Source organism: Syngnathus leptorhynchus, chromosome 4 (assembly GCF_054491065.1).
Source record: "Syngnathus leptorhynchus isolate UIUO chromosome 4, UIUO_Slep, whole genome shotgun sequence".
NCBI classification, from domain to species: domain Eukaryota; kingdom Metazoa; phylum Chordata; class Actinopteri; order Syngnathiformes; family Syngnathidae; genus Syngnathus; species Syngnathus leptorhynchus.
The window spans coordinates 18,982,853-18,993,516 of record NC_141198.1 but is presented as its reverse complement, the minus strand read 5'-3'; the positions used below and the strand labels follow the sequence as shown (position 1 = coordinate 18,993,516).

The 10,664-nt window shown below is 47.9% G+C and overlaps 2 protein-coding genes across 2 annotated transcripts; both read left to right on the top strand.

Annotated features, from left to right (window-relative positions):
* Nucleotides 1-205: 205 nt before the first annotated feature.
* On the top strand, nucleotides 206-4,293 carry plpp5 (phospholipid phosphatase 5). The gene is made up of 9 exons (XM_085910874.1): nucleotides 206-315; nucleotides 418-575; nucleotides 1,435-1,557; nucleotides 1,924-2,032; nucleotides 2,104-2,194; nucleotides 2,417-2,480; nucleotides 2,543-2,667; nucleotides 2,781-2,951; nucleotides 3,038-4,293. The coding sequence occupies exons 3-9, from the start codon at nucleotides 1,487-1,489 to the stop codon at nucleotides 3,205-3,207; spliced, it is 801 nt and encodes a 266-aa protein (XP_085767000.1). The 5' UTR covers nucleotides 206-315; nucleotides 418-575; nucleotides 1,435-1,486; the 3' UTR covers nucleotides 3,208-4,293.
* A 451-nt stretch (nucleotides 4,294-4,744) lies between these two features.
* cdc45 (CDC45 cell division cycle 45 homolog (S. cerevisiae)) lies at nucleotides 4,745-9,354 on the top strand. Its single transcript, XM_085909554.1, has 18 exons — nucleotides 4,745-4,982; nucleotides 5,087-5,146; nucleotides 5,586-5,678; nucleotides 5,754-5,891; nucleotides 6,138-6,284; nucleotides 6,348-6,406; nucleotides 6,471-6,519; nucleotides 6,631-6,692; nucleotides 6,787-6,837; nucleotides 6,983-7,102; nucleotides 7,178-7,309; nucleotides 7,380-7,478; nucleotides 7,541-7,702; nucleotides 7,898-8,036; nucleotides 8,096-8,179; nucleotides 8,273-8,391; nucleotides 8,609-8,685; nucleotides 9,034-9,354. The coding sequence occupies exons 1-18, from the start codon at nucleotides 4,932-4,934 to the stop codon at nucleotides 9,096-9,098; spliced, it is 1,707 nt and encodes a 568-aa protein (XP_085765680.1). The 5' UTR covers nucleotides 4,745-4,931; the 3' UTR covers nucleotides 9,099-9,354.
* Nucleotides 9,355-10,664: the final 1,310 nt, after the last annotated feature.

The following is a 10,664-nucleotide window of genomic DNA, read 5'->3' as shown; positions in this document are numbered from 1 at the left end:
TTGGTCTCTTTTATATGCACGTATGCAAACAATGAAAACACGAATGAGTAAAGACCAAATGCGTCAGAATAGCCACTTTGAATGATTTATGAATTTCATATTTTCTAGTTTGAATCAAGGTTGTGGATTTGGAGTCAAATAGAGTCAGTCAGTCAGTCAGTCAGTCTCATCGCTACTTGACGTGACGTGCGTGGCGTGTTACATCCACGTGTCACAAAAGACCATTTTTAAGACAACTTCCGTCTTTCAAAATATAACCACTTTTACGAATGCCGAATCAAAGCGCAAGTTTATACATGGGCGTCTATACACGAGGTATTGAACGATGCAAATGATCGCTTATTTACAGGCACAATATATTTGAACGTCAACTTTATTATTGTGGAATCCGATTTGACATCTGTTTACTTTGAAAAGCATGGAACGGATACGTTTCATGCAAGGCAAGCCGCTTAATGGCGTCACTGGATGGAGCGTCTCTTGAGTCTCAATTGAATGAAGATGCTGCGGCCTTTTGCGACATAACAACCGGCGTGGTCATGAGGATAGCGAGATAGAAAACAACCTTAGTGAAGGTGAGTTGTCAAGCGTCGTTTGGTTATTTTGGTGACAGCTATGTTGTGTGACAGATGTGCCAGCCGGCCAGCTAGCCTAGCCTAGCCCCGGCTGCGATCATCTCGCTTCCTTTCATTGGCAGACAGGCGATGAAAGGCTGGCTGGCTGGATGGATGGATGGATGGATGGGTGGCTGGATGGATGGATGGCTGGATGGCTGCCTGCCTGGCTGGCTGGCTGGCTGGATGGCTGCTGTCACTTTTACGTCACATACTGTAACATGTTAAAGCGTCGTGGCATGTGGATATGGAATTGGGAAAGGGCTACAATACGGTGCTTAGTAGTGCTACCTCTTGACACTATTTGTACGGAAATGTGTTCATAGAGATCAGTAATGTTCCGTACTGAAATGTGTTCATCGAGATCAGTAATGTTGCTGCCGCTTCTTAGTCGAGTCAAATGATTGCCAAGTTTTCATCCTACGTGGATGGTTTCCAATTGTAACCCGTTGAAATCACGTCCCACAACTGACAAATGTCCGTATAGTTGGTGCCAGCCAGCCAACCGACATGACACAACATTTTGTGATTCTAAAATGACTTTGAAAAAACAAATCAAATAATGGATGGATGGATGGATGGATGGATGGATGGATGGATGGATGGATGGATGGGTGGATGACGTCACTTGTTCACAAATTGTGTTGATTTGAAATCCACACTGCGACGTAACACACACTGTAAAACGCCAGGACATTTTTGTTTGGTGGTGTACTGTGACTTTTGCCTCCAAATGGCTATCGATCTCGTCACAATCACAATACAGGTTCATTTGAACGACACACTTGAATGGATATCTTTCTTTCTTTCCTTTCTTAAGCCCGGAGGTGATGTGCCGCCTTGACTGAAGTCCACGCACACCGAGAGACAAAATGAAGAGAAGGCTGCTTCGTGGGCTCCTGTCGGAAATCTGCGTCCGCTTGGCGCTCCTTGTGGTTTTCCTGTAAATTCACTCAAATTCTTTGCATTTGTTTCAAGCAGACTACATACATACATTCATACATACATACATCCATCCATCCATCCATCCATCCATCCATCCATCCATCCATCCATCCATCCATACATACATACATACATACATACATACATCCATACATACATACATACATACATACATACATACATACATACATACATACATACATACATACATACATACATCCATCCATACATACATACATACATACATACATACGTAGTGTCAAAGGTGCTCAAAGTACTCCCTCCCTTCCTCCCTCCCCCACTGTGTGGAAAAGTACACACTGCCTGTATTTGAGGAGCGCAAACGACGGTTTGATTCTCTCAGGGTGACGGAGCAGCTTCCGCCTTTCTACCGAGAGATCCAGCCCGAGGAGATATGGTTGTATAAATTCCACCGGGTAGAGAAAGATCACGTCCCCACACTTCTCATGTTTGTAAGTGAAGGTAACAGTGGCGTCGTTGTCTTTTGAACCGGACCTTTAATTTGTCCTCTTTTCCACACCAGAGCATCGCCGTCTTCACGCCGCTGACGGTCATCACGCTCTTCACCGTTGTGACGAAGCCAGAGCGAGGCGATGCCAAGGAGGCGTCGCTGGGTGAGAAACACTTGTCAGAGGGCAGCCAATTCAGAATGCACCATCCATTCAAATCAACATTGCCCTGCAGTGTAGTGGAATCGCATTTTCAAAAGGCATATTTTCTTGCTTTATTTGCATTGCGTTTGGATGAGCTGGCTGCTTTTCCAAGTCGAGGTAGCGAGCGCAGCCTACTTGTTCCTTCCCCCGCGTCCTCATCGCTCGCTTCCTTCTCTCGTCCAGCCGTGACATTGACGCTGGTGCTGAATGGCGTTTTTACCAACGTCATCAAACTCGCCGTGGGCAGGTAAAAACCACGCGGACCCTGTCGGCGAACCCGAGTCCAAATAACAAGTGTCTCTGCGTCAGGCCCAGGCCGGACTTCTTCTACCGCTGCTTCCCAGACGGCCAAATGAACCTGGAGCTACGCTGCAGCGGTGATCCAGATGTGGTCATGGAGGGAAGAAAGAGTTTTCCCAGCGGACACTCTTCATGTAAGACGTATTCACCGAGAGTTTCCAGTCGAGGGCTTGGCCGTGAATCCCATTCAAATGGACTTCTTTGGGGTTGCTGATTGAATCTTTGTCCTTCCATATTCTCTTCTTAGTTGCTTTTGCAGGGCTGGGCTTCACAGCTCTTTACATCGCCGGGAAGCTGCGGTGCTTCAGTGCGGCCGGCCGAGGCAGGGCGTGGCGGCTCTGCGCTTTCCTCACTCCTTTAGTTGTAGCGCTGACCATCGCCCTTTCTAGAACCTGCGACTACAAACACCACTGGCAAGGTCAGCCCTCCCTACCTCCCTCCCTCCCTCTGACTCCCTTGTGAGCCTAATGAGCCGTTGCGTTGGCTTTGTCGTCCCGCTTGTAGACGTGTTGGTGGGCTCTCTACTGGGCCTGGCCTTCGCCTGGCTGTGCTACAGGCAGCACTACCCAGCGCTTCATGACGCCGACTGCCACCGCCCCCTGAGTCACCATGAGCTTGTCCCTGCCGCACAGCAACGCAAGCTAGCCAACTCCAACTACATCCTGCCCATGTAAAACATCAGCCCGCCCACTCGCTTGTGCTGGCTGGCTGGATGGCTGGCTGGCTGGCTGGCTGGATGGCTGACTGACTGGATGGCTGACTGACTGGATGGCTGGCTGGCTGGATGGCAGGCTGGCCGGCCGGCCGGCTGCCTGGCCGGCTGGCTCCTCTGTGCTGCTGTCGCATATCACGACTCTTTTGAAAGTGTCCACTGTGGGAGCTGGACCATTAGTAAGGACGTTTGAGTTGGAGCGTATGGGAGCAGGAAAAAGGCCCGTCGTAAGTCTTTGGAAGAGACTTGGATGCAACCTTGCTAGGTGATGCTGCTCCTATCGGTCACCATTTTAATCCTGTTCATATTTGACAGCACTTCCAGTGTGATGTATGCACACTTTTTTTGTGGGTTCTAATCTAAATTGGTGTGGTCAAAGGAAACAGGGAAACCTCAGATTTTTTTTATCAGCCAAAGTTTTGCAGGGTAGAAGCACTTTTGCTGGCTGCTGTGAATGCAACTCAAATCTGCTGATTGCAGTTGTTATCAGATCAAACTTGGCCAAGATTTGGTGCCTTTTTTATTTCCAGCATTGTCCCGCTTGTGATATGTACACTGCTTTTCATTCCATCCTTGTTCAGGTTTTGACATTGTTACTAATTCTTGTAATGTGACATGATGCTTTTCATATAGGAAAAAAAACATCAATTTCGTTTTTAACTCGATACAGAAATGGGATATCTCAATGGAACGTTATTTCTCATTTATTTGTGAATTCCACTATAGCCGTTTTTGATGGTGTACTGTATGAGCATCTGTTCCAAATTTGGGGCATGTAGAAGTTTGACTTCAACTTCCAGTGTTTGTTTGCCCAAAATGTGATTGTGTTTGTAGAAGCACGGGTCCATTGACCAATTAAACAAATGCTGACTTGCATGTTTCCCCATGTATGTATATTCCCCCCCCCCCCCCAAAAGGTCTCTCCACATACTTTCTTATTTCGTTACCGGAAAGTGTGTTTTGATTCGATTTTTCTTGTCTTCAATCAGGTTGTTGAATATCTCTCTAGTACTACGTATTTTGTCAAGTACAAAGACTTTGCATTATGTTTTTTTGTGTGTGTGTGGGTTTTTTACTGTCAGGCACGTCTTTGTTTTGCCTTGTAAGGACCATTTAGCAAGCACTTGATGCTGATTATGCTGTGATGTCATTTGGTCACAGTAAATCATGTTTCTACAGCAGCAGCAGCAGCGGCAGCAGAGTGTGCGTCGTCTTTCGTCTCGGTTCGCCTGTGTAGTTATACTGCCAAAAGTTTGAAAGATAAAATAATTCTTCGACTTTTGTTCAGACTGCACCGTACTATTATCTTATTTTCCTGGTTTGGTGAGTGTTGCGTCATGCGCGTGACGTAGCACCTCCTCTCCTCTCCTCTCCTCTCCTCTCCTCTCCTCTCCTCTCCTCTCCTCTCCTCTCCTCTCCTCTCCTCTCCTCTCCTCTCCTCTCCTCTCCTCTCCTCTCCTCTCCTCTGCTGATTGGTTAAGTGTGACGCGGCCTTTTGGGCTCTCCTGATTGGTTAGGTGTGACGCAGTCTTTTGGCGCCACATTTCCACCGGTGCTGCAGCTGTCTGTGGTCCGACCGACGGACCAACGGACCGACCCACTGTGTTGACACAAAAGACCGAAATTCTTACTGTCTGTTGCTCGCTCAACTGTGGCCCGTCGATTATTGTGTCGAGGACTTCCAAGATGTTTGTCACGGACATCCGGAAAGAATTTTATGAAGCTGTTCTCAATCAGGTCGGTTGTTGAGCGAACCCGAACAAAACGATGAGCTAGCTAGCTAGCTAGCTGTCTGTCTGTCTGTCGACGGTGTTTGCTAACATTGTCGAATTGTCTTTCAGAGAGTTGCGCTCCTGGTGGCGTCAGATATCGATGCCCTTTGCGCCTGTAAGATCCTTCAGGTTAGTTAGCTGTTTCTCGTTTTGTTTGGCGAGTTTGCTGTCTGCGCAGACATCATTTCGTGACGATCGCGTGAACGAGGGCTGCGGGTTCTGTCTGTTCTGAGGCAGAACAACAACTGGCTATGTAACGACGTCCCTTAAATGTGTACACACAATTTGCTTCATGAATCAAATGAGTGGTCCTTAACTGCAGTCATACCTGGAGCCCCATACGGTAGGCAAATGACGAGCCCAAACATGATAGGAAAAGTCGTTTGTTTTGGGCAAGTGCAAGCAAGCGGTTTTGCTTGGTTTTAGGCACTCTAGACACCGGAGCGGACGATGTAGCTAGCGTATGCTCGGCCTTTATTTGTTTGAGCTCCATCTCACAAGCTCAAGACCTTCTTTGGTCCTGAGCCGCCGGCTGAGAATGACTGTTTCCCCCCTTCCCCTTCCTCAGGATTTGTTTCACTGCGATCAGGTTCAGTATAGCCTTTTACCAGTGGAAGGGTGGCAGGACCTCGGCACTGCCTTTCTCGAACACAAAGACCAAGTATGCAACTACTCAGTCAATCCTCAGTCAATTCAGTCTTCTCTGCAGTACAATAACAATTGTTGCTTGTTCCAGTTTCAGTACTTTGTCCTCATCAACTGCGGTGCCAACGTGGACCTCCTTGAGTTACTGCAGCCGGACGACGACTCCATCTTCTTCATTTGCGATACTCATCGGCCTGTCGATGTGGTTAATGTCTACAATGACACTCAGGTAATAATGACTTTATTTCACTGCTTACTCATCGGTTGGAAGAATCTTTGATTCACTACGTGGCTTTGCCACAGCAGATGAACAAGGTACCTTTTGGATAAATGAAGTGAAATTTGATACTTCCCCGGGGAAAGATGATGAAATCCACTTGTACGTGCCCCGCTGAGTGACTTTTGGCCCCTTTTTCCTCGAAGCAGTCGAGAAAACAGAAGGATGGAATGATGGAATTTTGTTCTTTCTCCGAAGATCAAACTGCTGATCAAACAAGACGACGATCTGGGCGTGCCGTCGTACGACGAAATATTTCGAGACGAGGAAGAGGAAGGGGGAGACTCTGGAAATGAAAGCGCCGAAGGCTCCGAGCCGTCTGGGAAGCGGAGGAGATTTGATGAAGTACGTTGTTGATCAAAATGATACCCAGTGCAAAGTCAAACAGAAATTGTTGTTTTATTTCAGGGGGAAATTGAGAGGAGAATTGAAAGGCAACGTGAGAAGAGGGAGTGGGAAGCGCGAAGGTGAATCAAGTCACATTTTGACTGCGTTTGGCGCTTCAGTATTCACCTTTTGCTTTCACGGCAGGAGGGAAATCTTGTTTGACTACGAGCAGTATGAATACCACGGAACTTCGGTGAGTGGGGGGCCACTATTTCAGAAAATGAGCTCTCTTGATCTTTTCTGCGTTAGGCAGCCGTGACGTTTTTTTTCATTTTGAGCAAAGAAGCTCTCTTTTCTGTCTCAGGCTGCCATGATCTTTTTTGAGCTTGCCTGGGTGTTGACTAAAGACACTAAAGACATGCTCTGGTAAGTTGTGTGTGTGTGTGTGTCCCACCCGCTGACTCATCGACACTACTGTGCCAAATAGTTTCTTTCTTTTTTTTCTTCTTCTTGTCAACAGGTGGGCCGTCATCGGGCTGACCGATCAGTGGGTTCACGATAAAATCACACAGTAAGAAATGAGCCTCATTCCATGGTTACACGGCTGCTGTATGTAGCATCAGTTATTATTTTATTCCAAAGTGTTTCGAGAGTCAATTGGAGAATGTTCCGCTTTATGGCGGTTGTGCCGGAACACCTTCTGTTCTGTCTTTCAGTATGAAGTACGTGACGGACATCGCCGCCACGCAGCGCCACGTCTCCCGACATAACCATCGAAACGAGGACGAGGAAAACTCCCTGTCCATCGACTGCATGAGGATCTCCTTTGAGTACGAGTATCCTTTGTCGCCGTCCGAGGACGACTTTCGAGTTTGTTTTTGGAGAACCTCCTCCTTAACCTTCTGCTCCAGCCTGCGTCTGAGCCTCTACCAGCACTGGTCTCTGTACGAGAGCATCCGTAATTCGTGTTACACCTCGTGCCACTTCAAGCTGTGGACATTACACGGACAGAAGAAGCTGCAGGAGTTTCTGGCTGACATGGGGTAAAAGTAGAGCAGCTGCAAAAGTGGAGATGAGCTGCAAAGGTGGACTGACGGGGCTCTTTCGTACCAGGCTGCCTCTGAAGCAAGTGCGCCAAAAGTTCACCTCCATGGACATGTCCGTCAAAGAGAACCTGCGGGAAGTCATCGAGGAGTCTTCCAATAAATACGGGTGGGGGCGATCGATTCGAGGCCTTTTGACTGCTCCGCGCTGACAATTCTGCCTTCCGACAGAATGAAAGACATGCGCATCCAGACATTCGGCGTCCACTTTGGCTTCAAGAACCGTTTCCTGGCCGCCGACATGGTGCACGCTACCGCCGCTCTACTGGAAAGCACGGAGAAAGAGCAGAACGGGTCGGGGCGCTTCATCCAGGCGCTGGATTCGCTTTCCAGGTGTGTCCCCCGTTTACGGTTTCAACCAACCCTGATTGATTCAGCCAGAACTCTCACTCACTCAGTCACTCACTCAGTCACTCAGTCACTCAGTCACTCAGTCACTCAGTCACTCACCCTCAACACTCAGTCAGTCACTGACTCACTCAGTCAGTCCCTCCCTCCCTCCCTCTTGCCACCTTCTGTCTTTGGAAGGAGCAACCTGGAGCATCTGCACTCGGGCATGGAGATGGCTAAAAAGAAGCTGATTGCAATCCAGCAGACTGTGGCCAGCTGCATCTGCACCAACCTCATCTTGTCCCAAGGGCCTTTCCTTTACTGCTACCTCATGGAGGTGCGTGCACGCGATTGTGTTTGCTTGGCCACTCGAGTAACGGTGCCTTTCTCGCACAGGGCACGCCCGACGTCAAGCTTTTTTCAAAGCCCATGGCCTTGACTCTGCTCTCCAAGTACCTCCTAAAAGCGTTCATCCAATCAGTGAGTAGTAGCTCATGATCCAACGTGCTGGCGCTTGTCCTCGCTGCTGGTTGACCTCTGATCATGGAATGGAATGAAATCCCCCTTTTCCAGACAAGGAATAAGCGCTGCAGGTTGCTTCCCCTCATCACGGCTGCTCCCAAAGATGTGGAGAAAGGCACCGTCCTCGTCTTGGGAATCCCACCTGAGTCTGAAACATCTGACAAAAAGAAGTACGTTCACGTTGAGTATTTTATTTCTGGGTGGGAGTTGTCTTTCTTTCTTTCTTTCTTTCTTTCTTTCTTTCTTTCTTTCTTTCTTTCAAAGGCCACGTTTCCTCTGTTCTAGTTGTGTTGTTTTTTTTCCAGTCGGTTCGACGTTTGGATGTCATCGACTGAGAGCGTTGTCCGTCTGGGGCTTCAATTAAAACCAACTTCACTCTGTTCTTAGTTTCTTCGGCAGAGCGTTTGAGAAAGCTGGCGAAAGCACCAGCTCCAGAACTCGACACGACCACTTTGACACATCCAGTAAGTAAGTGGTTTCTTGTCGAGCTGAATTTGCAATCGGTTTGAGACGGGCGCAAAGGTTTGATCCCGCCTGTGGCCACATGGGGGCAGCAGTGTTTTCACTTGCAATACGGTAGCAAACCAAGACGGTAAGTCAATAGCAGCAAAGGGGTGAGAAATTCCCTTTTTGAGCCTTGCAGCTTAATACAAATATGACTGGAATTTTGCTGTATATTTGCAAATGTGTTCTTGCTTTAAAGTTGACAGACTTTTTCTCCCCCCCAAGCGGGTGTTCATGTCTTTTGCGGCAGTGAAATGACAGAAATGTACCAACTAAGCTGATCCTTTCTCACGTCTGTTCCCGTACAGTTATTGAACTGAAGACAGAAGACCGCAGCAAATTCCTGGACGCGCTGGTAACACTTCTGTCCTGAGTCATCTCGACTCCAAATGAGCGTGCGTGTGACTGAGCGACAGCTTCTGAATGAATGGTGCTTCCATCTTCCAGCTGCAGTAGCAGTGTGAGTCTGATTTGTTTTTTTGTTTTTTCTTTTTAATCCGTTTACCCCGATATTGTACAGTGGGTTCTAAATGTATAGATGTTTTCAAATCGGATGTTTTACTCTTATCTGTGTGTCAGACTTTCATCAATTGTAACGATTAATAAATCACGAGGTCTTCGGTAACAAAGTAACATTTCAGTTATGTTCTTACATTCCTGTGGTCATCCATCTTGACTAGTGGAGCCATGAAAAGTCATTCACAGTGAAAGAAAGGCTCGATCTCATCTTTTGGCCTCGATGTCAAAGACGAGGAAGTGAAGTGAAATGGAATGAACTTCATCTGAGACGAGGATGAAGGTCAGGTGGGCCCTCGGCGCCACTTGAAAGTGGAAGTGTTTGTGTGCTACGGGCTAACGAATACCCAAGCTGACCTTCTTTTCACATTTGGCACCAAAATAAGGTAGCGCAGCTAGCGTCCAGTCGTGTTGAACTTTGAGTTCCTGGGCTTTTCCCCGCTTGGTTTTGTGATGCAGGTGTACTGCGTGCCTCGCAGAAGCTCACTGGTGGCCAGCGTTTACATGAGTAATGGTTCTGTTTACTCAAGCTCGCTGGAGTGATGTTATCCAGTGTTCTCCACTTTGAACATTTAGCTCCACCAAGGTAATTATGTCAAATGACACATGAACGGATCATTACTGCGCCCAAACGAAAAGGAGTTGTTTATCATTGACTTTCTTCCCATTCAGGACGTTTTAGTGTACACCTAAAATGAGATTGATGGGCAACATTTAGCGGAATCCTCCCCAAAATGCTTGTTTCAGGAAAAGCCAAAGTACTGGAAGCCGCGACTGGGCTTAATATCCCCAAGGAGAAAGATAGTTACAGTCATTCAACAAGCATCTGTTTGCTTGCTCATGTGCTCGTCTGGCCTCGGCCATCAATCAGCGCGTGCGTCTCCCTCCGCAGCCTCCCTGCCTTTTCCATACACCTCTGTCTGTCTGTCTTTCTGAGGAGGGGCCGCTGGCCTTTCCGCCACTCTGCATGTGAGGAATGTGGCATGCAACGCACACGCACACACACACACCAGGGGGGGGGGGGGGGGCGAGACCCTCACAAGGCATGATCATGCAGCCATGTAGTGATCCGGGCAAGCCTCGCAGACTGTCTGTCTGTCTGTCTGTCTGTCGTCCTGTTGCTTTTAGTGGGAGGGCATTTTGCTGACTCGGATCCAGTCAATAGGAAGTCATGCTATGGTGATAGATAGCAAATAGTGTTCCAAATGTCACCAGAACCTGTTCAAATAGCTGTTAGGGGGCATGACAGCAAATGAGCGGCGCGCGTCATATCTTTGGAAGTCTTCTTATTCCAGATGGCCATTTTCTGTAGGTGGGCTATTTGAAGCCCAGTCCCTGTCCCTGTCCTGTCTCCAAACTCAGCAATGTTACCTTCATAACGGCAACATTTTCAAAGATTGTTCCGGTCGACATACTTCTTCCA